General features: G+C 40.3%; 4 protein-coding genes and 2 long non-coding RNA genes across 7 annotated transcripts; 3 read left to right on the forward strand and 3 right to left on the reverse strand.

The window, feature by feature from the left end:
* Nucleotides 1-39: 39 nt before the first annotated feature.
* Nucleotides 40-1,840, forward strand: LOC135800953 (transmembrane protein 39A). The gene is made up of 5 exons (XM_065314310.1): nucleotides 40-498; nucleotides 564-802; nucleotides 864-1,089; nucleotides 1,165-1,470; nucleotides 1,561-1,840. Exons 1-5 carry the CDS (start codon nucleotides 187-189, stop codon nucleotides 1,798-1,800), a joined length of 1,323 nt encoding a protein of 440 aa, XP_065170382.1. The 5' UTR covers nucleotides 40-186; the 3' UTR covers nucleotides 1,801-1,840.
* LOC135800954 (tRNA N(3)-methylcytidine methyltransferase METTL6) lies at nucleotides 1,791-4,193 on the reverse strand. Of its 2 annotated transcripts, XM_065314311.1 has the most exons (7): nucleotides 4,036-4,193; nucleotides 3,246-3,927; nucleotides 2,836-2,987; nucleotides 2,590-2,647; nucleotides 2,341-2,406; nucleotides 2,100-2,161; nucleotides 1,791-1,906 (listed from the first exon to the last, which is right to left on the reverse strand). In XM_065314311.1, the coding sequence occupies exons 2-4, from the start codon at nucleotides 3,902-3,904 to the stop codon at nucleotides 2,637-2,639; spliced, it is 822 nt and encodes a 273-aa protein (XP_065170383.1). In that variant the 5' UTR covers nucleotides 3,905-3,927; nucleotides 4,036-4,193; the 3' UTR covers nucleotides 1,791-1,906; nucleotides 2,100-2,161; nucleotides 2,341-2,406; nucleotides 2,590-2,636. The 2 variants fall into 2 exon arrangements, with proteins under 2 accessions (XP_065170383.1, XP_065170385.1); XM_065314313.1 differs by lacking the exons at nucleotides 1,791-1,906; nucleotides 2,100-2,161; nucleotides 2,341-2,406; nucleotides 2,590-2,647; nucleotides 2,836-2,987 and adding an exon at nucleotides 3,070-3,183.
* Nucleotides 4,194-4,307: 114 nt separating this feature from the next.
* Nucleotides 4,308-7,690, reverse strand: LOC135800952 (nuclear hormone receptor FTZ-F1 beta). Its single transcript, XM_065314309.1, has 6 exons — nucleotides 6,744-7,690; nucleotides 6,231-6,672; nucleotides 5,896-6,156; nucleotides 5,583-5,835; nucleotides 5,373-5,527; nucleotides 4,308-5,303 (listed from the first exon to the last, which is right to left on the reverse strand). The coding sequence occupies exons 1-6, from the start codon at nucleotides 7,688-7,690 to the stop codon at nucleotides 5,214-5,216; spliced, it is 2,148 nt and encodes a 715-aa protein (XP_065170381.1). The 3' UTR covers nucleotides 4,308-5,213.
* Nucleotides 7,691-10,861: 3,171 nt separating this feature from the next.
* Nucleotides 10,862-17,915, forward strand: Gapvd1 (GTPase activating protein and VPS9 domains 1). Its single transcript, XM_065314308.1, has 11 exons — nucleotides 10,862-10,889; nucleotides 10,946-11,023; nucleotides 12,063-12,594; nucleotides 12,677-13,022; nucleotides 13,088-13,326; nucleotides 13,404-13,571; nucleotides 13,626-16,189; nucleotides 16,249-16,454; nucleotides 16,523-16,776; nucleotides 16,837-17,431; nucleotides 17,492-17,915. The coding sequence occupies exons 4-11, from the start codon at nucleotides 12,693-12,695 to the stop codon at nucleotides 17,627-17,629; spliced, it is 4,494 nt and encodes a 1,497-aa protein (XP_065170380.1). The 5' UTR covers nucleotides 10,862-10,889; nucleotides 10,946-11,023; nucleotides 12,063-12,594; nucleotides 12,677-12,692; the 3' UTR covers nucleotides 17,630-17,915.
* On the reverse strand, nucleotides 17,815-18,832 carry LOC135800955 (uncharacterized). The gene is made up of 2 exons (XR_010550254.1): nucleotides 18,436-18,832; nucleotides 17,815-18,347 (listed from the first exon to the last, which is right to left on the reverse strand). It is a non-coding gene; the product is annotated as an uncharacterized lncRNA (long non-coding RNA).
* A 449-nt stretch (nucleotides 18,833-19,281) lies between these two features.
* Nucleotides 19,282-22,833, forward strand: LOC135801029 (uncharacterized). Its single transcript, XR_010550274.1, has 2 exons — nucleotides 19,282-19,859; nucleotides 21,399-22,833. It is a non-coding gene; the product is annotated as an uncharacterized lncRNA (long non-coding RNA).
* The last annotated feature ends 4,634 nt before the right edge of the window (nucleotides 22,834-27,467 follow it).

A 27,467-nucleotide genomic window follows, 5' to 3' on the forward strand; every position in this document is an offset into this window, starting at 1 on the left:
TCTTAATAGTTTTAAGCATTTTATGTTTTAAACTTTTAAGTTTCACGTTTTGTATCAGTTTTAGTGAGATGTCGCTAGTAGCAACACAGATAAAACACATTTAACCTCCACGAAAACCAAACATGTGGAGTCTACACGCAAGTACTCTTAAAATCACTTCAAAATTACATTTTATTGAATTATAAGATGCCCGTGGGCAATAGAAGAATACTCCGTGCAACGCGACACGTCCCCTCATCGATTCCACTCATCCCTGCGGATGGAACACACAGCAGTTCACGATATTCACCGCTTGGCGCACCTACAATACCCACTTTACCTGGTTTAGAACATCCTAAACCACCTAAACACATACCTTTCCCTAATACACCAACAGAAAACAATGTATTATTCGAGGTGATGATATTTACATTCAGTTTGGTTGCTGCTGGTCTGCAGTTTTTGAATTTGTATCGAACTGTGTGGTGGTTGCCACATTCATATACAAATCAAACAATGGTAAGATAAAAATATTAAAAAATTTATGTTTATTTACAGCTAAGGTGTTTTTTTTTATATTCTAGAACTTTTATTTGATTGATATCAATCTGGTTGTATTGATAGTCGTGATTCTAAGCAGACGCATCGTCTACTTGCTTGGAACCAACCTAATTCATCTCATCATGCAGTCGCAGATGCATGGTGTGAGCAAAATGTGTTTCCGTGTGTTTTTATTCGGCACACTGTGTTCCACCATCAGCTGGTGTGCGTATTACACCGTGCAGAATCATCCAATCGTTAATATTGTGTTTTTATGTTATCCGTAAGTACATTTTATTAGATTTTAACATAATTTTGCATTATATTACATAATTTCATTGTAGAATCACTGTTTATTTAATATTATTCGGTTTTACGATCTCGCCGATCTTCGAGTTGAGCACAACTTCGAACAACGTGCAAATCCACGCGTGTACTTCATGTCCCATTCAAATCCGTGAAGAAGTTGATAATTTACGAGGGAATTTCAACAGGAGGATGAAGCATATCTTGTTTAATTCCACTGTGAATGCTTATTATGCTGGATTTATTCCTTGTTGTTTCTCACAGGTAAAATATTTGATTTTTGTATGTTTTTATATAAAAATATTAATTTTTTTGTTTATTTGTTGATAAATTTATTAGAATTATTTGTATTACGATGCATTCTGGTCGACTGCACACGTAATCTTCGTCTTCATGTCGTGTTTCTTCGCCTATGCGATGCATTTACTCCCGTTGAAGTTCTGTGATGTTTTGCATCGTGCTACATTACACTTAGGGTCATGGAGTAGGGTGGAAACACGTTCGGTGTTAACTCTACCGTATGCTTGGCAGGATGATGTTATTTGGCCTGTTTCTGCCCTGGTGAAACATGGTAAGGATATTTATCGTGCGCAGTCGGAGACGAATGCTGCTGAGCCGGGGAATCATACTTATGGACGTTTTTATGTAAGTTTTCTTTTAAAAAAAAATTGTGTTTTTTTTTCTTTTGTTGTTTTTATGTGTTAATAATTATTAACACACAATTATTGTGTTTAGAGAATATTTAAGAACCCTTCAAGGTCGCTGGGTATCATGTTGTTGGTGCACATCACTGTTGTGTTCATCCAGCTCGGGATATTGATGTTTTTCTGCTCGTATTGGCACCACATCATTTCCATCGCGTTTCTGGTGTTTTTCAACTACTATACGTTGTATAAGATGTTCAGGGACTTCCTGGTAAGTCAGAAGATCTACAGGATGGAGGAGGGTGCTTTGAAAGTCAAGTCTGTGAGTTAAATATACGTATTTATTATCAAAATAAATGTTTTGTTTTGTACATTGGTGAAGACTGAGTCTTCAAGAGTTTAACAGGGTGAGTGTAGAGCGGAGAGATGAGGACGACCTGTAAACAAACACATTTTAAATTAATTGCAAATTCTATTGCAAATACATGCAATAAGTTTAATTTAATAAGTCAGGTTGGACGAAAGACTAAATTCTGATTATATGATTATATATCATTATCAATCAAACTATGAACTCATCATATTTATTAGTTTAAATTCATAACTAGTTATAATAATTTAACAACTCACTTTGCTATCATTTATCATCTGAAGTAGCTAATGTTTTCATTAATGGAAATGTCGCACAAAATCTGAAAAGAAAATATTTCTATTTAATATATTAAAGTTTTAAATACGCAAAATATTAAATTGAAGTGTTTAGTCAGTTTGGACGAAAGACTAAATTCTTATAATATCATGGTCGTTCAATTGAACTATGAAATCATCATTTTATTCAAAATTATCGATTCATAACAGTAAAATAACTTACTTTTCATGAACTTTAGTAGTAGTAGCAGTTGTCAGATTAAAAGATGAAGTTTTAATGATGATAAATCTGAAAGATAATATAAAAATTAATATGGGGAATCAATTTATTGATAAATTGTGATTTTATTATGAAAAATATTCAGAAAAATCGGTAGGCAACTATCCTCAAAACATTTAAGAGTGGTGCATGGTACCAATCATCATAATATTAATTATATTCACACCTTAAACACATTCAAATGAAACTTACGTTATTTTCGATGATTTACTGCTTCCACAATAATTAGACCATCAAAATCAGGAATTTTCTGTAAAAAAAAAGAAAGAAAAAAAGATTTAAATACTGCAGAATTTTGTTTAAATAATAATTATAAAATTATTTTAATCAGAAAATTCGGTAGGCTATTATCTGCAAAACAATTAAGCGTGGTGCATGGTACCAATCATCATATAATCCATTATTTTATATTTATTAATCACGAAAAATATGAATTACCTTTCTGGAATTTCCCCTGAACGAAAATCCTAGGCACATCAATATTCTCCTTCTTGTTGATGGTCCTTCTGTGGATATAACTGCAGAGGACAACCTTGAATCCTGCTTCCTCCATGATGTTATTAACATACTCTACTGAATAGTAATAACTCCTAGAAGTTAATAAGAACATAAAAAATTAAATTCCTGTCACGTTTTATGAAAATACTTAACAAAAAATTAATATTTTGAGCATTTATCCCTCAGATCTCATAATCTTTGGTCATCAGGGCACACAGCAGACCTACAGAACCATGACAATCCTGCCCAGAGCTAACTGGATGGTCCACCACCCCCCTCAAGGCAAGTCTTTAATCATTGGGAACTCAAAATTTAAACAATTTAAAGAAATATTCAAATATTTTACATACCTAGTGCCATCCTGCCTCATATAAAAGTTCTCAGCTATCTTATGCCCAGCTTTGAACCTCAACTGAGCCATATCATGCAGACCATAGTCTCTGAACAATAAAACCCCACCAGGTTTCAAACACTCATAAATATTCTTCAATGCAGTTACAAATTTATCAGGATGTACTGCACTGAGGACAAATATCAATGTAGCTACATCCACCTTTGAGTAACTAGTAATCTTATCAACTATTTCTGGATCTGTTATATCTCCTTGTAAAGCTTTAATGTATTTCTCATCATATAGGCCATGCTGTTTGACAAGCTCAATTGCTTTGCTTGATAAATCACAGACAATATACTCAAAGTTGAGTTTGGCTTCTATCAGAGGGAAGACAAAGTTACCCACGCCGCATCCTACCTCCCAGAGGATTCGAGAAGCCTCGGGGTTTTCATCTATGTCGAGCAGATCGCAGAATTCACGCGTGGTCCAGTGGCGATCCTTGAAGAAACGTGTCTCGTTGCGCTTGTAGAAGAGGTCCCAGTGCTTCTTCGCGTCTTTCTCCAGTTGCAGCGCCTTGAAGTCAGATACGAGACGCGTGTCTTGCAACCGGAGGCGTTCTTCCTCTTCAGGGGTGAGTGTTTTCAAATTATATTCATTGGAAGGTAGGTCATCCATGATCAATTGGCCACATCGCGTTGCTTTTGAAATAGAAAAAAATATTATAAAGAAACCGTTTCATGGATTCAGAAAATATGCACAGGAAAATTTGTTTGGATAGTTAAATTTTAATATAAAGCAGTTCTTACCTTTCCAACGAACACGATGCAAGTGATTTCGGATGATTTATTTTGTTCTGTTGAAGTGTTTCCCAATGGCGGATATGGCGATATACGCGCACTCTGGCGGCGAATATTGTAAACTTTAATCCAGCGCTTTTGATTGGTTGAAATTAGACAGACAGCGCCACCACGATAAGCTTTTCAAACTTTCATTTGTCTTTTTTCTTATTAGTTTCACAAGTTTGTAAAAATCAGCCATTTTGAACTGTGTGTGTGTGCAGGGCAGTAAATCAAGGTAATAATTATGAAAAGTTTATTACAAAAGTTCGTTTGCGTTGTAAAATCGCTAGCAAAATTACACGTTGTATCAAAAATACGTATGCGGTCGGTACGTATAAGCGTTTCACACTTTGACAGTCATTGTTCCGTTTTTTTTGTTTCGTTAAATATTTTGATTACCGTTGCGTGTAAAGAGTTTATAGTAAATGTTATAAGGGTTGATATACGTTTGTACAGCGCGTGAACGTCGATTAGGGTTATAAAGGCCTCCGAGAAAGTCTCTTGCTTGCTTCGATATTTTGTATACGTTTTCATCATCAAAATTGGCACAAACTTCATAATTCGTATATAAATTAAGTATGTTCCGAGTGGTCGCCTACAAGTAATGGAATGAGATTAAGTATTTGCTTGTATTTGATACAAAGCAAATGATTTTCCAGAAGTTTTTAGTTCGGACCGTTGCCATCACATTTCTACCATATGATTAAGCGTGTATCATGTGAGCAACAACGGTCTAAACTTTAAATCTCTCATACATCGTGTATATATATACCAATAAAAAATATTTCTTCATCTTAGCCTAGCTGGGTGTATATAAAAAGTATGTATATAAATTGTATGTACATTTATGCATGTGTTTTAAATAGCTCGATGTAATTTTGATTCATTTTTCGATTTTAATTTTGTTTTGTTCGAATTGTGTCCGAAATGTTTCATAAGTACGTACGTTCTCATCAATCTCCGCTCGCTTAAAGCTAGTGTAACATTTTAAATTATCTCCTTATAGAAAAATATTCGATACTTAACGCAAACTTAAATTTCTAGACATAAAAAAAAAATCGTAAAAAATACTGTCTGTAAGTAATCAACCCGCCACCATAAAGCGATTAAGGCACGTCTCCTTTTCGATTTTCCGTTTTCTTCATTCAGTGATCACCGCGCAGGAGTTCCATCAGTAGATTAAAGCTTGGTCCCTCGTCATTTTTTGATTTTATCGTTAACATTTCTTTTCCAACCTGTCAAAAATGTCAAAAATGTCAAAATCTAGAGTGGGGTACAACTGCGCATGCGCGGTTTTTGCATACCTGACAAGTTCTTTGCAATTCGGGTATTCGCAACAGCAATTCACCGAATTTGGCAGGACTTTCAGGATAGTGCGTTAGCGTGTAGTCTTGCAGCGCCTTGAGCGCTTTCTCCTGCGACGCGCGCACTTTTTCAGCCTCTCGTAATTCAGACGTATCTAAAACATGATTTATTTTAGTTTTTTTATAGTTTAAAGGTGAATAAATACGCACCTGAAGTTAATAATACTATAACTTTCATGGCAACATATTCGTATCGGTCGACGCGCAGCCGCCGCAGATGCTCGGTGAAGTTGAGCATGCGCTCGATGCACGCGTGCATACCAAGGTCGCGTGCCTGCGCTAGAGTAATACTCTTGCCGAGCGACACGCGGATCTCGCCCGGCGTCGCCATTGAGCGAAAACAGCACGAGAACAACAGCAGTTCGCACCAGGAGTTGATCAGCAGGCAGATTTGATCGTCAATCTACACAAAACAAGGTAAATTATAAAATTTAAATTTTTTTGAGGTTAGGAGTTAATTTACGGAGATATTCTTAAATAATGGCAAGCTCTTGCACCATTTGACGATTTTGTACAGCCGATGGTCGGCGATATTGCACAGATTCGCAACGAAGTCAGGATTCGTATCGGTGGAACCCGCCAGCGCTGTTCCAGCGAGTAATGGATGCATATGCAGGTTATGTACGGCACCACTACTTCCCTCACGGCCCAGACTACCTTCGGTGTTCAGCTTGTTTAGTTCCAGCTCACTGTAATGCCATAAATGTTCCACGTCCATTATTTCCTATAACCAAACAAAAAAAAAACATAAATATCATCATTTAGTTAGAAAAGTTAGGTTATATAACAATAACCCACTTGCAATAACGGTGGGACACTATGTCGCTTCTTTCCGAGCGGTAAACCAGCCTCCAGTGGCTCCATCTTTATACTGAACCCGCCCATCGAGCCGCCATCTTGCCCGACAGCGCCATGCCGCAGATCACTCGAACTCGCGCGTAGTTCCGGATGATTCGCCAGCGACGGCGGAAGGGAATACGAACACTGGTAAGTGGAGCGTCCACCACGCGTGCGATCCTCACGTATAGCCTCTAGTTTCATCCCGCATTGCAAGCACTTCTCAAACCGGCAAGCCGGACATTTTTTACGCGTCGCCACTGTTACCGGACACACAGCGCCGCGTAAACACACGTAATTCTTGCGGTTCTGCACCGTTCGCTTGAAGAAACCTTTGCAGGACTCACAGCTGAAGATTCCGTAGTGAAATCCGGAGATTTTATCGCCACAAATCGGACACGGACTAAAATTAACCCCAAAAAGGTAAAATTTAAGAAAAAATGTAAGGTTATGTTAAGTTAGCTATACAATTACCTGTTTATCAACTGCTGGCGTGAAATTCCGGGCTGTGCCGGCAGAGAACTATGAATCAACGTCTTGTCATCCACAATATTATCATCGTTATCCTGTTCGGAGGCGGACGAAGTGGTAAACTGCGTGTTTGAGTCGTCCTGCAGGCTGCGATACAACACATTATGATGCAGAGGTGAGCTATGTATATTCGGCATGTGTCTCCCTTGGATAGGACTATGCGTCGGTGAGAATTGTTGTGTCGGTGACACGGACACCGATACACTACTGTAAGAACAGCAGCTTGAGTGTGATGCGTCGCTGTTATTCCTGCTGAGATTCGGTGTAAGCGTAACATGTCTCTGCGTAAGCGGACTTTGCGTCGGCGATGAAAACACCGAATACGCCGAATGCACAGCGGAATCCGGGCTTGGCGTCGGTGGGACATTCAACGCTTTGTGCACCAGGTCTTTAGGGACCATCGACGGCAACGGATGGCGTTGTGATAACAATGGTGAGTTACTAGGTGTTGAATGTAGCGAATAACTAGCACTGTGTGATTGTTTCAGCCGCATTATGGGTGATTCTTTTGAAGAATCCGCTGAGGTGATTGATGACTGCCGTTCTAATGTGTGATGATGCATGGAGAGGTTCTCGGGTAGCAGGTGACTGTGTGTGTCGTCATCCACGCACATGTCGAGTTTGTTTTCATCGTTTTCGTCGTTGTCGCCGTCGGAGAGTTCACCCTCCCAGGACATTGGGCGAGGGACAATTTCGGTGTTTGTCGAGGTGGAGGTTGCGATGCCGCTCGGCGTGCACTCGCGTTTGATTTTGTGGCGCATGTTGACGCTGACGCTGGATTGGAAGTCGATCTGCGCCACCTCGGCGTCGGAGCTGTCCAGCGGCTCGCCATGCCCGGGCACGTTGATTGGCGTCACGGACACGTTCGGGGAGCGCATGTCCGCCGCCATTTTCTTGAGGGATTTGTGGGTTTGTGATCAGCTGCCGCTGCCAACCGTTGGGGATGACGTCGGGGTCATCATCATGGACTACTGTAAGGTAAAGAATATTTTATTTGAATATTTGGGTTTTTTTGGGTGTTTTTGTGTATAGTTGGTTGCCTATGTATGAAATTTATTATGAGAAAAGTTAGGCAACCCACTATACATTAAATGTTGGTATTTTGTGGTGAAAACAAAGAAATTTGTTCTTTTTTTGTGAGAAAATTCAAAAATGCGTGTTTTTGTGTTAAAAACACACAAATTTGGTGTAAATATGTGTGAATTTTAATTTTTACACATGAAATGTTTGAATTTCTTGTACGTGTAAGTTGGCTGCACCAGTTTTGCACGACTACCTGCGTGCGCACGACATGTCGAACACGACGGCCACACGCAGGCAATGGAATGCGCGCATGCAAAACACCCGTCGCCGTCCGCGGGCGCGCGCGCCGGCGTGTAAAAGTGGCATTGAGAGAGGCGGTGTGTGCGCGCACGTTGCACGCATTTTGTCGTATCAGCACGCCAGCATCCGAGAACAGAGCTGCAGGTGGGTTGGGCTGCGAAGAATGCGCGCTGCAAGCTCATAATCATAACATTCGTAGCGCAGAAATCCTGCTACCATACCATACCGAGTGAAAGAAAGCCGCATTTCACTCCGTTATAAATTAATTTTCGACAACACTCGGTATTCAACTACATTCAACTACCTACATGCGGTACCGGCTGGCCTAAATAAATATTGATTTATTACGATTTTATTCGCAAACATTTGATATTTATATTAGCCGTATTCGTGCGCGTTGTGTACAATCGATCATTACACACATCTGGGAGTAATCTAGTCTAATTCTGTGGCGTAACGCAATTCCTAACAGCATTTAGCAACAAAGACATGTTAACCGGTCCGCGACGTGCGCGCGCAAGGTCATTTTCGGCCATTTGCTGAACGCAAAAAAAAAAACGCACACCTAATCTGGCTAATATGTTATACATGTAACTTGAATCTAAAAGTCATTTAATTACGTTACATTTAGATATTTGCAACTTTACGCGTCATTTCCTTATATATTTGATGTGATGTAAGTGATTGCAACACTCTGTAGTTTAAATTATAAGGTGTCATCATTGGTGTGGTGTGTTGTGTGTTGCCTTGCATCACATTCTTTTTTGTGGTTATTAGTCTCGCTTTAGTTATTATTAGCTTATTAGCAGCGCGCGGTTGAGAAATTCGCATCGGAAATGATTTCGCGATGACTCAACTTCCACTTGTTGCATATTGCATATAATTGGTGTTAGAGTGTGTATATATATATATATATAATGTTCTTGGCTCCTATGTGGAGCATAGAGCCTCACTAAGCGCCCTCCAACGGACTCTGTTTCGGGCAACCGCCTTTGCTTCGTTCCAGCCCATATTTTGGTTTCGGAGCTCCTCTATTGTGGATCTTCGCCAGGTATTGGCCGGTCTACCAACCCTTCTCTTCCCCTGTGGGTTCCATTCTAGCGCATTTCTGGCGATATCTCCGGCGTCTCTTCTCAAGATGTGCCCAATCCACCCCCATTTTCTCTTGCGTATTTGATTTATAATGGGAGTTTCATCACATCGACGGTGCAACTCATCGTTGGAGATTGTCATTGGCCAGAATATGCGCAAGATCATTCTCAAGCACTTGTTTATGAAGGTTTGGAGTTTGTGTGTGCTTGAGCTCGTTGACCTCCATGTTTCGCATCCATATAAAAGGGTGGATTTTACATTTGTGCGGAATATGCGCAGTTTTGTTCTTAGTGTATAGACGCTTGACTTCCATACTGTGCTCAGCATTCTGAAGGATTGCTGGGCTTTCTTTATTCTGTTGTTTATATCTGCGTCGGTCCCCCCTTTTATGTCAATTATACTTCCTAGATATAGGAATTCCTTGACCTCTTCTATTTCCGTATTATCTATTTGGAGTTTTAAGGTGTTGTTTGTATTTATACGCATTTCTTTTGTTTTGGCAATATTTATTCTTAGGCCAATTTTACTTGCCTCCCTTGCTAATGTTGTTAGCTGTCGGCTCACGCCTTCGAACGTATGTGACATCAGGCAGATGTCGTCGGCGTAATCCAGGTCGCTGAGGTGCGAGGTTAGTGTCCAGCGCAACCCATCCCTGTTCTGGTCTACCTTTGCTAGTATGTAGTCTAAGGCGATGTTAAATAGTAATGGGGATATGACACATCCTTGTTTTACTCCTCTGTGTATCGTAAAACTTTCGCTTTTTCACCGTTGTGTAACACACTGCAGTTTGCATCAGTGTAGAGTTCTTGCAGGATGCTTATTATCTTTGTTGGTACACCTCGCGACTTAAGGATCCTCCATAAAGCGTCGTGGTTCAGGCTGTCGAATGCTTTCTCAAAGTCGATGAAGGCGATGAATAGTGGTGATCGCCATTCTACTGATTGCTCGATAATTATACGAAGGGTATTGATATGATCGATGCATGAGCGATTCGGCCGAAAACCTGCTTGGTTCGGGCGCAGGGTGTTTTCTATAGTTTCCGCTAATCTTGTTTGGACGATTTTCGCGATAATCTTATTAATTGTGTTTAATAGCGTTATGCCACGCCAGTTGTTACACTCGGTCAAGTTACCTTTTTTGGGAAGCTTGATGATTAGCCCTTCTTTCCACTTGGTCGGAATCTTGTTGTTGTTCCATGCTTCCTTAATACAGTGGTATAGTTCATTTGCCATCCATGTGGCGTTAGAGTGTGTATAGGATATAATAATTTTTTTGGGTGCGAAATGTGTGTTTATTTGTATTGTGCATGTGTGATTTGTAACAATTACAATTTATCTCTCTTGTTTCAGATGATTCCCGTTGGTTGGGTTGTGGTGTTTCTCTGTGTGTGTTGTGTGTGCGGTTGGTCTGCGGACCGCCAGCACCGCTGGTAAGGTCAAGGCCCGCGGTCACGTGACGCAGCCAAGGTCACCGCCGCGACTCGCGCCAGAGATGCGCGCGAACAAAAACGAATTATCCGAGCAAGAATAAAAACACACACACACACACATCAGGCATGCTCGCGCCGGCGACGACAAGGTTGTTTCCAAGTACGGGGAACGGCGCGGCGACATCTGCCGCCATGCGGAAGTGAACGGTCCAGTGGACGCAACAAAATGGCGGAATTCCCCGCGGGTATGCAACCAAACATACAAGGTGATAGATATGAAATAATTTGTGTTGACATGCAGTGCAATACAAAGGAAACACGTTCTACCCTACCCTGTGGTTGGGAAATCGTAATCCACACATTCGGTCGCGTATAATCCGTGAGTATTGTATAGATTGTGTAATAATTCTTAATTTTCACTTTCACAACACATCACAGGTACAACGCGCGCGCGTGTGCTGGTGGTGGTGGTGGTGGGCTGCTCTTTTTCCCGGCGGCCGCCGGATTGTCCGAATCGCGAGCGCGCGCCGTGCGGTGAACGCAGAGACGACGGTTACGTTAATGTCTTTCTCTCCGCCGCCTCGCGCGCACATAGGCACACCTTCGGCGTGGAGTTTATTGACACCGTGCGGCACGCAGGTTACACTACAGCACACACACACACACACACAACACTCTCCGCAGGGCAAGAGATGATGCTCAACTTTTCTAGCCGAGTCTAGGCCATACACAACTTGTTGTTGACACGAGGGGTGCATACACCTGAGCCAGCAGCCGCCTGCCCTTTTGTTTGCGTGTTGTGTGGAGATGGGCACCCTTTTCAGGTTGATGGCAAACGCGTTGGCATTGCAGCATCATCTGTGATATTTGGTGCTGTTGTATTGCGTTTTGTTTCGTGAGCGCGCCGCGCCGCCAGGTTGTTGCACATTCACCGTTTCGGACGCGAGCACGCACGCAATTCACACCGACACACCGTGCACGACCGCTCTAACCTCACTGCAGGCCTGCTCGCTGCTGCGCTCGCTCTCGGTGCGGTGCGTGAACGGTGAGCGAACGCACACGGACGCGAAGCCGTCAACCAACGACCTCACTGAACCGCCGCGGCCCCGCGAACAAAGAACTCACCCTAAACATATTCCCCACGCTTAAAAACTAACAAAAATGACGAATTATTACGCGAAAAACGTTGAATAACCGAGTTTTAATCTATTTTTATTACGCGATGCGCAATTACACAACAAAAATGTGTTTTACTTTGAAAATATGCATTGCAGCGCCCTCTGACGCTTAATTTATGCACCAGCATTGCTCAAACATACAATGTGTATGTGGTTTTACTAATTTTAGCATACAAATATTGCTATCTTTAGACATATTGTATATAGCGATACACTGTATAGTTCATGTTTTAACTCCAGATGGCGCTGTATGTGCCGCAGCTGACGAGCACGACAAAGATCACCTGCGTGCGCAACACGAGTTAAATAGAGACAGTCATTTGTTACACGACTTCGCCTGCGGTCAGACAGCGTCGAGTCGCGATCTTGCGCGACCCACACAACATCCTCGATTATTAATCTTCTGTTTCACGAGCGACATCCGCGCGATTCTGCATGTGCAGCAGTCACCCTTGGGAAAAGACAACTCGTCACAGGCGCCCGCTGCACTGGCAGCTAATCAAACCCTGGTGAGTGCGCCTTCCGCATCCAGTGCGTGCGTGCGTTGTTGTTTTTTTCGCTCGCATCACGCGCACGTACAAAAACAATAGACGATCGACAATCAACGGCGAGCGCGGACATCGCACAGCGCAGTTGTGGGTCCGAATGCGCGCCGCGCGTAGTTTCACGGCGATGTGCGTTTAATTAATCAGCATTGCGTTAAATGTGCGGACACGGATACAGCCGACCAGTAGGTGGACACCATCCGCTTCATCCTCTCGTATCCGCTGAGGTGAGTTGTGGTTATGTTGCGTATTTATCAAAACAATTACGGCGGAAAGCATTTTAATTCATGCAAGTAACGGTTTCGACAGGTGTAAATAGATTAAAATGGATCTTTTGGGTGAGATTCCAACGTCGTCGACACCTGGCACGACAAATAACAAGCCAAGCATTGATTTGGCAGACCTGGTGACACAATTGCAGCAGGAAAAGCATCTGGTTAATGCCGAGAAGAATCTTATACAGAGTTTCAATGAGAAACTCGCGCATAATACTCTGGATTTTTTGAAGGCGGCGTGGATTAACTTCCAACAGAGGATTAATTTGAATAGTTTGGTTGGAGCCAGGGCTGATTCCAGTGCTGTGCAATGCACGAAAAGGGCGCATATTCTCACAAACAGCGTTTTTATTGATGCTAATAAAATATTAGAATATCAGGTTGGTTAAAATATAATGTTTTTCATTTTTTCTATAAAAATTTATTGTTTTTTGTTGTTTTTTAGGTTATGGTGAATTATAGCGCGTTTTTGTCTTGTCTGCGCACGCGTCCTGAACTTGCCGCGCAATGGATTGTCATTGGGGAGAGTTTGATCGACGATCAGAAGGCGTTTTCGAGTATTCTGCACAGTGTGGTGACTGGTTTGTATGGCTCACTTCTCCTGCCGCAGGATGTCAGGCTAATGATGACTTTGCTGCAATGTTTGGCAAAGTTACAACTTGTTACGACTGATAATCCCAGACGGTATGTATTATGGGTTGCATACATTGATTTCTGTGTATTTGTGGTTGCATATTCATTTTGTTATATTATTACTTTAGGTTATTGAAACAAAGGCTATGCGCGTTTTCGCGAATGTACTTCCTGTTCCACGAGGGATTAACATCCGCCAAATTGTTCCTTATCGCTGCACTGCAATCGCCGATTTTGAAATTAATCGCGACGTCTGATACTTATTTGGATATAGATCCAAATAAACCTCTTTCAAGGTTAGTTTTAGTAATTTTTTATATAAAATTTAATTTTACTATAAAATAAATTAGATTTACAGCTGCTGAGCGGCTGGAAAAGTTTGGAGAGGAAGGCACAGAATCATACAACACGAAAATCTCACAATATCGCGCATGGAGTATCAAAAAACTCTGCGAAATGACCAAAGTTTTCATCAACAGTCTTCAGGATAACGTTTATTGTTTTCCCAGCAGTCTTGCCTGGCTCATCAGACAAATCGCCTACATGATTTCGAAGTCTTTCAGCCCGAATTCAAAAGAAATCAACGCAATAACCACCGATTTAATTTTCACGCTGTTTGTTTGTCCGGCAATTGTTCAGCCGGAACCCTATGGTATATCAGACGCGCCTATATCTGAAATCGCGCGACATAACCTCATTCAAGTCGGCACTATTATTCAAATGTTAGCGTTGATGAAATTCGAAACACCCGACGCTAAACTCATGGATTTGTACAAATTATTCGACACTGAATGCATTTCGAACTTTCTGGATATCATCCTCAATAATTCCGATATTCAGTATTATGATATCGTCAACGAAAAGATTCCGGTTGATAACGTGCCGGGAATAACTCGCAAAATCGCCTTGTTCACTGAGCAAGACCTGTATAATTTAGTAGTGTTCTTAAAACGCGCGCAAAACTCAATCTCGCAGGATCAATCCGGGAATGAAGAAGCCTCAAGTGATTATTGTAGTAATAACGCGGATAATGCGGCTGCGCAGCCAAACGATCCAGTTGTTGTGCTGGTTAACAAGTTGCCTACCTCCACGGAGGGTTCACCTCGCAATACGCCAAGTTTAAATTCAAATGTTTCGCCCAAGAAAGCGCAGCAATTGCTGAGTAAAGCCCGCATGCATCTCACGAAACAGCCGAGTAACGGAGAAGTAGACTTAGAATTAAATAATGTTGTATTGGTTATACCTCTGGATGTCGAGGAGGAAACAATTGGGTTGTTACCGGAGGATAAAGTCATCGCTATGGAGTGTATCGTCGAGGAGACATTGTTGATCGATGTCACGGATGCAAGTGACTCTGTTGTGGTCCCACAGGGTGTTAATGGACCAACTGAGAAACGAACAAGATTCTCACATAATGATGAAGGATCTATTGGTAATACCTCTGATAATTTAGAGGTTATATCAGAGGCGGCTAGTAATCACTCGGTGGCGAGCAGTATTGAGTTGGAGAATGAAGATCAGAATGATAATGATAACCTGTCTGATATGGTAAGTGCGAATGTTTCCGGTAGAGGGACACCGAATATCTCCGGCCGCGATACGCCGAGTTCGCAAGTGACTGAGAATGAGGATCAGCGCCCTCTGGTGGAGGTACGTCCGTTTCTTGTGCAGCCACAACCGCAGTTGAAACAAATCCGATCGGAAATCGATGATAAATTTTGTAAGTTTGAGATTAAGAAACTATTGGAAGGTGATGAGACCATTTCGATTATATCTGATACATGGAGCACGGATGTTTTGGCTTCGGATAGTGAGACTATTGATGCGAGTGAGCGACATCATGAAGCGCAACCCCAGTTGCCGCAAGCGGAACAACCGAATCTCGACGTTGTTGAAACACACAGCGAAAGCGCATGGTCAACGGATGTCCTAGCTTCAGACACAGAGAGATTGACAGAGGTGGATAATGATGATGTGGCGAGTGTAGCGCCATCTGATGATACAGCTAGTGTAGCGCGCAGTGATGACGCAGCGAGTGTAGCGCCATCTGAACGCTCGGAAATCGACGATCACAACCTCGATCGGCGACTTTCCACCGCCAGTGGGAATCTAGTTCATTTCGTGCCGAATAGCCCGAGCGCTTTTCAAGAGTACCATGATTCTCGTGATCGTGAGCGGCGGGAATCAATGCCAAACTTTGCGAAATCCGAAGAGAATAGCAGTTTTGAGCGGTTTGTACAAGTGGAGAGTTGTATCATGCGACAAATTAGTCGTACCTCCACGGATAGCTCGAAACGCGAAGCTATTATTATTGATAAGTCTGTAGATATTAAGCGGTCTATTCTTGGTGATATTAGTAATAGTATTACAAGCACGCCGGGGCCAAGCGGGGTGAAAGCAAACGCCGAGTCGCCGTCGTATGTGCTCGTGAAAAACGCCGAGCATAAGTTTGAAGATATCAAAGCGGACATGCAGCTGAGTAACACCAGTTTGAATTCTTCGAGTAGTGGTAGTTCGAATAGTTCCGAGCAGAAAACCAGCGAGAAATGGAAGAATAAACTGTGGAGTAATGGCGATGCAGTTGACGCGGGCAATATGGCCGCCGCTGATGTGAAGAAACCGAGGCAGAAACCCTCGCCATCTACCGGTGCGATACCGAAGAGTATCAGTTTTGATATGAGTGCTGAGAAGGGTGATAAGGATCTGGATGATGAGCATCGCAGTAAACGCGGCGGGAGTTTCCTTGGGAAATTTCGGATTAATTTCAGGCATAGGAGAGGGAAATCGCTAAGAGGTGGAGGTATTGGTGGGGATGAGTATGGTAGTGTGTTGAGTGGGTTGCGTTTCGAAGAGGATGAGGTTAGAGCACGGCGGCATAGTGAATTCAACACTGTCAATCTTAAATCCATGCAAGGTATATATTTATACTGGGTGTTTAGTTTTTTTAAATATTTTTTTAATTTTTTTCTGTAGAAGTCACTGAAGATATTTTGGCAAAGTATAGAAATCCGAAACCAAATGATACAAGTCCACGTGACACGGTAAAGAGTGATAAGACACATAATGATTTAGACAACATTGTTTGTCATAACGATGCGCATAGTATTCTGATTGATGCGAAGAAAAAGCTGCGCTGGGTGTTGAGTAATTCCAGATCGCATTATTTCAGACTCAAAAAGGTATTTTTCTTTTATTTCTTTATTTACCAAGTAATATTTTATGTTTATATTTGTGTTTTGTACAATAGGATGGTCGGCGTCACATAAAGAAAGATTTAGAGTCTTTTCTGCAAATTGAGTTGGCGAAAGCGCGTGATTTGAAGCGGTTGACATCTGCAGCGCGGGTTGCCGAAGCTTTGCGTTGCGTGCGCCTGTTGGACATTGCCGGATTCAACAAACTCTGCGAGACTTTGAAGGATGAAATGCAGCGGCGTTCGGTTTATTGGAAATATCTATTCCGATCCAAACAGACGCTGCTTTCTTCCCAATCGTTTTTAAATGAGTAAATATTTTCTGTTTTTGTATAAAAACAAATCAATAACTTTAAATTTAATTTTATTAGGTTAGGAGATCAAGTCCATCGTGAGCGTGACCTCTGCACCTCATTTTTGGTCGAAATATGCGTGCGAAACTTCTTGGACAAGCACCACGAAGAATTAACGTCATTCTGCGCTGAATTCAAGCAACAGGTACTCATTGATGAGAAAAATCTTCTCCTGGAAGGATTCCTTAAGCAATTGTATGCGTTAATTGGTAAGGATGCGATGTGGTCGGACGCTACAGACCAACAAATGAAGATGACACGTGATGCACTCGAGCGTTCAATCATGATGGAAGTGTATTTCAACGCTCTGTACCCCAATGGTGATGGTGACAGGCATCGTGATAACGTGCTAGCCAGTCATCTACGTAAACTCGCCAGTACGATCACTCCAAGCAATAAATATCTGATGATTAGCAAAGTGCATCAGATGGAGTGTCCCTGGTTGCCCGCCCAGGAGGCGCTGCAAGCAATGGCTGCCTATCGCACGCCACGTGACAAAGTCGGTTGTGTCACGCGATGCGCGTTCGCCATCATGGATTTATTATCGTTGGCGCAGGGAAGTTCCGCTTCCGCTGACGATTTGATTCCGGTTTTAGTTTATGTTATTATTCAAGTAAGTAGAATTCAATTATGAATTTGTATAAATACATAAACAATTTATGTGTTTATGTAGGTAAACCCACAGGATTTGCTCTCTACGATACAGTACGTGAACAGTTTCTACGGAAACCTCGCCGGCGAGGATTTCTTCTACTGGACGCAGTTCTGCTCGGCCGTGGAGTTTACGAAAACGATGGAATACGCCGATTGACACACACTGTTTCGCAGGTACTTGGATGATGCCGAACGGTATTGCAGCTAGCGGTAGGTAACCAACTAAAATAAAACAAAACAAAACAATCTTCCACATGTTTCTCTGGCGTCGGAGGGTGTAAATTGTGTACATACTGTTGCAGGCGGTCGAAATAGTCTATATTTTTGTTAAACAATGAGAGAAACAGGCAAAATTCAGCTTTATTACATTTTTTGCATATATTTATTACTAAAATTAATTCAATTATGTCATTATAATAGAAAATAGATTATTTTAACAATCATAGAGTACAAGTTAAAGGAAAAAGCGCTTCAATATCATCTCCCTAACATGTGTGATTTTAACGTTTATTATCAACATAAGCTTTGACTGTTTTTTTTTATTCTTTCTTGATTCTGTTGACTTTGTCTATAAAGTTCTGCGGCACAGCGGGCAGAAGTTTTTCTGGTGCGCCCAACTGCTGATGCAGTGCTCATGATAAATATGTCCGCAGTTGAGGATGCGCACTTGTTTGTTGACGAGCGTGTCCAGGCAAATGCTGCATGTGCGCGAGTCCTGCGTGTAGTCGGTTCGGTATGGCTCCTCGCGCTCCTGCTGGCGGTTGTAGAAGAACATTGCGGCGATGCCGCTCACGACGGCGACTCCCACGCCGATCGCCACCTTGATGAGCATCGGATTCATGTTGGCCTCCTCACGCCGATTTGAAGACATCTGACTGATAAGGTAGTGTGTTATTGTATTGCACAATTACTAAATCATGGAATTATGGTGGAATATCTTGTATTTTAGATCATTCGACTTACACATTTAACGCGTATTAGTTGAGTGACATGTTAGTGGGTGCTGGGTTATCGCTGAATATTTACATTATAATTTTCGGGCGCGATGTAGACTGATGGAAAATTGGGGTTTTCTTGTCTTTTGTGAACCTGCAAAACACTCAACTTTGTAGTGCAGACTGACAGCTGTACTCACGACGTAAATAATACGGAGTTACAGTATGGTCAGTTGGTAAATTTACATTGGTTTATTAATTAATGCACGGTGTTATGATTATTTTCTATGGAGAGTTAGTTTTCAGCTGTTAGACAAATTTTCACATTTTAGAGTTGCATATTAGCAATTAAATTATATTTATGTCTCAGAATAATCTTGGGACATATGGTATACAATATTATGTTATGCATTTGAATCTTGCACAAACAGATGTCGCTAGATATATTGTTTTAACATCCGCTTTGCATCGTTGGCCTTGGGGCTGTCATTCGTAACATAATTTATTTGTTTATTATTTGTATTGTCGCACGTGGCCATATAGTTTCAATAAGCGTATGCGACAATACTTATGGCATTTCTGTAGTTTTGTATTACAATACATTTTTATATATTTAGTACTGTCCCAAAGCATCATATAGTGTCAATATGTGAATGTGACAATACCTATGGTATTTCCTTAATTTTGACTTATTTAAAGCATGTGGATAGTGTACGGAGTACAGCTGTTGTGCGTGGAAGCGAGATAGATAGATTAGAGTTTTCATTGTGCTAGAATAGGATAGAACATTGTTCACTATCAATGTTATATATATGATCCAAGTGATTTTTTGCCGATTGTTTTGAAACTTTTTAATGCGATTTCGCACGCGGAATTTCTCTAAACATGTTTTCTAGTCTTATTCTCTGAGTTTGCTATCTTGCATGCGGCCTTGATTGTTGCAAATAGTGCGCGTTGTATTGCGGCGCGCGCACAGTGTTATCGCGTGTTGGCGCGTCCGCCGCTGCTTGCGCGCTGTGCTTAGCGCAGTTTTGTGCCGGTTGTTCCACGGGCTGAGCGTGTTTTTCGCGGCTGTTATCTTTTTAATTTCGAGTTTGTAATTTGGTAAATCGTGTTCAGTTCGATCGTCCATCTACTACATTTAATATTACTACTTATTATTATTTATTATTACAAACTATTATTATTGATACGTGTCTAGTTAAGTCGACTTTGCTTACGCTTGTTATTGTTGTGATCATGTTTATCAATTTGCGTGCGGTTGCAACACTCTTAAACCGGTGCATTTAAATGCGATTTAATTTTAATTCTTGGTGAATTCGGCGCCAAATATTTGCCCGAGGATCATCTTTTATTGGAGGACATTACACATTATTGATTTGGCTACCAGCAGTGGCGTCCTTCTTGTCATTGTTCCAGCGATCTGCATGCACCGCGGGAATGAAAGTTAAGGTGCACGTATTCATTCTTTTTGTTTACTTCAATTATTGTTTATATTTAATTTCATTTAATTCATACGCTCTGGTATTTGTTAGCGGTAGAAGTGAGGGCACCTCACGGGGCTAGCGGTAAAAGTGACTCGTGTTCAGGGCACCGTAGGAACCCGCGAAAATTTAAATAAAAGGGTAATTTTTGTCACCCTTTCTCGTGAAATGTTTGTATTTTCTCTGGTTTGCGTGCGATCTAGGTGGCTCACTATCGTCAGCGCGGCGTCTAGAGATGCGGAATTAAATTCTCCGTCGGGTGGTATTTTTTTGTTGCCGGAATTCGGTCGACAACCAGCGAAAATTTGCATAAAAGGGTGATTTTTGTCACCCTTTCTCGTGAAATGTTTGTATTTTTTCGTGTTTGCGCGCGATCTAGGCGGCTCACTATCGTCAGCGCGGCGTCTAGAGATGCGGAATTAAATTCTCCGTCGGGTGGTATTTGTTTGTTGCAGGAATTCGGTCGACAACCAGCGAAAATTTGCATAAAACGGTTATTTTTGTCACCCTTTCTCGTGAAATGTTTGTATTTTTTCGTGTTTGCACGCGATCTAATCGGCTCACTATCGCCAGCGCGGCGTCTAGAGATGCGGAATTAAATTCTCCGTCGGGTGGTATTTGTTTGTTGCAGGAATTCGACCTGCAACCCGCGAAAATTTGCATAAAAGGGTGATTTTTGTCACCCTTTCTCGTGAAATGTTTGTATTTTTTCGTGTTTGCGCGCGATCTAGGCTGCTCACTAGGTTCAGCGCGGCGTCTAGAGATGCGGAATTAAATTCTCTGTCGGGTGGTATTTGTTTGTTGTAGGAATTCAGTGTGCAACCCGCGAAAATTTGAATAAAATGGTTATTTTTGTCACCTTTTCTCGTGAATTGTTTGTATTTTTTCGGGTTTAAACGAAACAACTTAGCTCTACCTGATACGCTGATTGGATATTGTCCAAAAAAATTAAATGAATCATTTATTAAATACTGGTTTGTTTCCTTGTTTTCAATTTCATTGCAATATCAACCTTGTTGTATATTTGATAAATGTGTTTTTAAATATTTTCAAAGGTTAGATGGCGCTACGATGTACGGTTCTGCATTAAATATTGCTTGATGGTGGTAGTGAGTGCACACCGTGTCCGTGTGGATCACGCTATTTCGCGCAAGAGATAAGTTTGTTTACCTGCAGGTATCGAATCTTTATTTCGTGAAATCAAAACACACCGTTGCTGTTTCTTATATTAGCATCGTAAATCTAAGTAAATATTCTGCAATTCTTTCATGAATCTAACTAACAATTTTATTTTAATTCTAATACATTTTTATTATCAGCAGATGATTACGAACTAATGTGTTACCTGGTAAACGAGAAACGATGCATGTTCAAATTAAATATCACTTAAATATTTAATGTAAAATCTGGCAATCTGTCCGCAGAAGAAATCAGAATTACTCCATCAAATTTTAATTTTTTATTACCTGTACTAATCTAAATTTCGGAATTACTGTATCATTTATAGATCGCAATAGCATGGACTATAAAGCATTGTGTTTGTTGGAACACAATATACACTTTCTTATCGCATTGCCGTGTGTCGTCGATGTCAGCACCTCACGCCGCATGTTGCTGCATCTTAGTTTAGTTTTGATCCCAGGTAAACTGCCAAATGCAATTCGCGAAATTAAATTCTCCGTTAGGTGGTAATTGTTTGTTGCAGGAATTCCACCTGCGCGTTTGTTGCGAATGCACTTAAACGCACCTACCGGTATAATCCATCATGTACGCATGAGCTACGCACTTTGCTTTGTTTACGCCGTCAACATTGTCATCTGTCCTTGGCTCCGGCAGTGTTAGTTGTGCAGTTAGGGCGTCTCCGTAGTATTACATCGCGTGTTTTTGAAGTGCAATATTCAATTGGCAATCGACTGCAGTTAATGACAATTGAGTTATTATTAATTGTGTTTGTAATTTTCGTAAATGCGCACATTTTGTGTCTTCTTGTGAGTTTCATCAGTCGGATATTACTTTTGTGGGTACAGAATTTGAAGACTATTGTGATGAGAAAATTTACGTAATAAGTAATATATTAATACCAGATTAGATCTTATTTTTGTTATCTTTATATTTAGGTGCTATTAAATTTTAGTTAATTTAGCGAATTAAATATGAATTAAAGTCACAACCGCATCTGATTTGTGTTTGTTTGTTTTTAGATGTCAAGGAGTTGAACGTATACAATCGTGCCCGCATTCAATTGTGAGTATTGAAATTCTTATCATTTCCATATCTGCTCCGTTACCGTAGCCTGCTATATCCCTTCCTTGTTTAGTCGATCGTGCCATGTTGTTCGGTTCACACGTGTTTAGTTCACAAGTCGATCTTCGTAACTAGTTTGCGCGTTTCTTGTGATTTTAAGTCGGTAGTTGAATTAGAATCGAACAGCAAAGATAACATTTAGAATTAACAGACTAGTGCGGCGTGCAGTTAATGATTAATCGCGCGTGAAAGCCAGAATTTTGTAGTTGTACAATGATCGCACGTTTTTGCCGTCGGCCGATGGATATCTTACGTCGGTTAAGAAGTCCGTCCCAGTGGTTTTATTTGCGTAATGATATTAAATTATTAAACTGGACACTGTTCTCCGTGACAGGAATAAAATTTAGCATTTTGAGATGTATACGATGCGGAATTAATAAGTTATCGAGCGTGGAAGTATGTCTCTCGTCGACACGAAGAATTCTTTCTGGATTTATATATTTTTGTGCATTTATTAAATAATTCATTTCGTACCAGTTTGTGAAGATTAAACATTCAAGTAAGTGTAACTTGTAACTTAAGTCACTTTCGTGAGTCACGTTGAACACATGTACTTAAATTTCATGTAACAGAATTAAATTTGTGTATGTACTATCTTGATTATATGAGTTTGAATAAAATATAATTTAATAGTATAATTTGAAGCAGTTATCTATCAATGTTCCTATTGTCGTTTTCAGAATTAGATTTAAAGATCATATTTGATTACCTGTGTTTGAAATGCATATAAGTGATATATAAATGATGTTGTTTTTAAAAAGGTGACAAAAACAACAACATTTATACCTGAAACGAATAGAGTTTGATAAGTGAGCGTTATGGCTCAGGTGGCATGTGCATATGCTAGCATGCTGGAGGTTCATGGATCGAATCTCAATTGTAGAAGGCAATTTTATTAAATAATAAGAAATATACGAAATGTGGGTTGCATACCACAAAAATTCAAGATTCAAATGTTAGAAATAACTTGAAAAGCAAAGTACGACGAAGCAACAGTAAGAATAAGTAGAAGAGATGGTGGAGGTGCAAATAGAGAGCAGTAGCAGCAGCAGCAGGAGAGAGAGTGAGTATAGGAGAGAAGTAAGAAGAGAGAGTACAGGAAGAAATGAGAATAGGGGTGACAGAATTTTTAAATTTTTTGGCACGTGTCGTTATAAGACAGTCTACGGTCGATCTCCCAGAGCGCCTCCGGCGCTCTGGTCGATCGCCCGCTGCTTCTATCCATCCATTGCTCCCGGCCCATCCTACAGCTACGATGTCTCTGCGCTTCATCCCCGGAATTATCAGGCATATCAACAATTTTTATGGTGGGGGATCATCCCCAGAGAGAGGGAACTCCTTATAAGGACATCCTTTTGAGGACTTGTAAAAATATTTCTAATATTTAAGTCGCCTCAAGAGAGACACTTAAAACACTTAAACACTTAAAAATATTCTTACAGGTTCTGACCTGTAGCTGAAATGAAAGATGGAGTACACAAATCATACAGGATACCATAACAATTTTTATAGTGGGGATCATCCCCCGAGTGGGAGAACTCCTTGAGGACTTGTAGACATATTTCTTAGTGCCGCCGCTCTCAAAGCGGACCATAACACTGAGAAATACTTTACAAGTTGTGACCTGTACCTGAAATGATAGAAGGATGGGGTGCACAAGTCATAAGACACAGCCATTGCCTTTAACATTTCTTTATTAACAAACTAAATAGGTACAATATAACTTTAGAATTTGCAATTTCAATACCTACAAAACACGTGGCGTCATTTTAAAACATGTTTATGACCTGCATAGCCACGCTACGCTAACGGCTGCAAAATTACAACAGATAACACCAGAAAATAGCAAATTGCGCCCTGCTTTCGTATGACATCAGTGGAAAATTATATACAGGGTGTTATCAACAGAAAATCTTCAATTAAAAAAGAAAATCACCCCAAAAACATAAAGATTGCCAATTTTTGACTGGGCATAAAGGAAAATTTACATACAGGGTGTTGCCAAAACAAAATCTTCACTTGAAAAAAAAGCGACCCCAAAACAATATACTTATGCTCATTTTTCGCCGAGCATTAAGAAAAATTTATATACAGGGTGATACCAAATCAAAAACAAAAGTTTTCTACTGTTTATCTAGGGGAAGTGATAAGTACGTGAATAGAAACATAATAAATAATACAGTTACTCATAATTATAAATTTATTAAACACATTTTAAAGAAATACTAAATTCAGATCTCTTAAACACACAAATTAACACAGACAGAATTATGAACACCAAAAAGTCGACGGAACGCGACAATATTCCAATACTTGTATTACAAAGGTTATTATATGCAACCATGTGACGACTATGCTATGTATTAAAGTGTCAACTAATTTTTCTGATCGTTTTTCCTTATAAGGTTGGTAATTGTAATAGAATATAGTTTTTATGTTACATACTTTTTTACGTTTTCGCAGATGAAATATTCCATACGATGCACAAATGATGTTCATTCAAATTAATAATTAAATGGATACACGAAACAAGCCTAAGTATTTCTTAGCCGACGGAAGATATCCGACGGCCGACGGAAAACACGTGGTGCGTACGTTGTAAAACAACGACATTCTTGGTTCCACGCGCGATAACTCATTAACTATAGGCCGCACTTGTCTGTTAATTCTAAATCTTATCTTTGGTGGCTGATTATAATTCAAGTAACGACTTAAAATCACAAGAAACGCTACAAGTCGCCATGAAGACCGACGCGCAAGTAAACGCGTGCACACTACGCCGCAGCGCACGATCAACTAAGTAAGAAATGGAACAAACACTGCTGAGCGCATTGAATGCGCTGCGACGGAATAAAAACAAGTTGTTTGTGCACTAACACCGATAAGAGCCAAGAGTGCGAACCACGAGTATAAACTATTCATGTTATGGATACAGTTCAATACAATGGAAAGATATTATATTCTGAACGTACCCTCTTATTCACATAAACAATGTACTCAACAATCCGGAATAGAATGAAGTCTATATGAAGAGGCAGTTTAGGAGATAATCGCAACTGAAAAATCTGGGAAAAACAAGGCAAATCTCTTATATTAACTCCTTTAACAACTATTCTTGAACTTTTACTTCACGTAATTAATATATTTCATTATCCTGTTCTATAAAGAATTTTTGGAAGTTTTATAATCTTCAATCACGTGACGAGGGTGACGGTAAAAGTGACTAAACTACAATTCCAAGCGCAGCGAGTATAAGTGCGTATGCACACAACTTTCGATATAACTCGCATTACGGAATTTTCCCGCAATATATTTAAATACAGGGAGATGCGGAATTAAATTCTGCATTTGGGAAAATTATTTCAATCTAATTGTGACACCGCGTTCGCGTGTTATAGCATTAAAACAATAATTCCTAGCGCAACGAGTACAAGTGCGTATGCACACAACTTTCGATATAACTCGCGTTACGAAATTTTCTCGCAATATATTTAAATACAGGGAGATGCGGAATTAAATTCTGCATTTGGGAAAATTATTTCAATCTAATTTTGACACCGCGTTCGCGTGTTATAGCATTAAAACTACAATTCCTAGCGCAACGAGTACAAGTGCGTATGCACACAACTTTCGATATAACTCGCATTACGGAATTTTCCCGCAATATATTTAAATACAGGGAGATGCGGAATTAAATTCTGCATTTGGGAAAATTATTTCAATCTAATTTTGACACCGCGTTCGCGTGTTATAGCATTAAAACAATAATTCCTAGCGCAACGAGTACAAGTGCGTATGCACACAACTTTCGATATAACTCGCGTTACGAAATTTTCTCGCAATATATTTAAATACAGGGAGATGCGGAATTAAATTCTGCATTTGGGAAAATTATTTCAATCTAATTTTGACACCGCGTTCGCGTGTTATAGCATTAAAACTACAATTCCTAGCGCAACGAGTACAAGTGCGTATGCACACAACTTTCGATATAACTCGCGTTACGGAATTTTCTCGCAATATATTTAAATACAGGGAGATGCGGAATTAAATTCTGCATTTGGGAAAATTATTTCAATCTAATTTTGACACCGCGTTCGCGTGTTATAGCATTAAAACAATAATTCCTAGCGCAACGAGTACAAGTGCGTATGCACACAACTTTCGATATAACTCGCGTTACGAAATTTTCTCGCAATATATTTAAATACAGGGAGATGCGGAATTAAATTCTGCATTTGGGAAAATTATTTCAATCTAATTTTGACACCGCGTTCGCGTGTTATAGCATTAAAACAATAATTCCTAGCGCAACGAGTACAAGTGCGTATGCACACAACTTTCGATATAACTCGCGTTACGAAATTTTCTCGCAATATATTTAAATACAGGGAGATGCGGAATTAAATTCTGCATTTGGGAAAATTATTTCAATCTAATTTTGACACCGCGTTCGCGTGTTATAGCATTAAAACAATAATTCCTAGCGCAACGAGTACAAGTGCGTATGCACACAACTTTCGATATAACTCGCGTTACGAAATTTTCTCGCAATATATTTAAATACAGGGAGATGCGGAATTAAATTCTGCATTTGGGAAAATTATTTCAATCTAATTTTGACACCGCGTTCGCGTGTTATAGCATTAAAACAATAATTCCTAGCGCAACGAGTACAAGTGCGTATGCACACAACTTTCGATATAACTCGCGTTACGAAATTTTCTCGCAATATATTTAAATACAGGGAGATGCGGAATTAAATTCTGCATTTGGGAAAATTATTTCAATCTAATTTTGACACCGCGTTCGCGTGTTATAGCATTAAAACTATAATTCCTAGCGCAACGAGTACAAGTGCGTATGCACACAACTTTCGATATAACTCGCGTTACGGAATTTTCTCGCAATATATTTAAATACAGGGAGATGCGGAATTAAATTCTGCATTTGGGAAAATTATTTCAATCTAATTTTGACACCGCGTTCGCGTGTTATAGCATTAAAACAATAATTCCTAGCGCAACGAGTACAAGTGCGTATGCACACAACTTTCGATATAACTCGCGTTACGAAATTTTCTCGCAATATATTTAAATACAGGGAGATGCGGAATTAAATTCTGCATTTGGGAAAATTATTTCAATCTAATTTTGACACCGCGTTCGCGTGTTATAGCATTAAAACTATAATTCCTAGCGCAACGAGTACAAGTTTTTATGCACACAACTTTCGATATAACTCGTGTTACGGAATTTTCTCGCAATATATT

The sequence above is a fragment of the Atheta coriaria genome, unplaced genomic scaffold, assembly GCF_025399875.1.
Source record: "Atheta coriaria isolate IRGN ID8LTWV9N9 unplaced genomic scaffold, Caltech_Dcor_3.1 hic_scaffold_10_pilon, whole genome shotgun sequence".
NCBI lineage: Eukaryota > Metazoa > Arthropoda > Insecta > Coleoptera > Staphylinidae > Dalotia > Dalotia coriaria.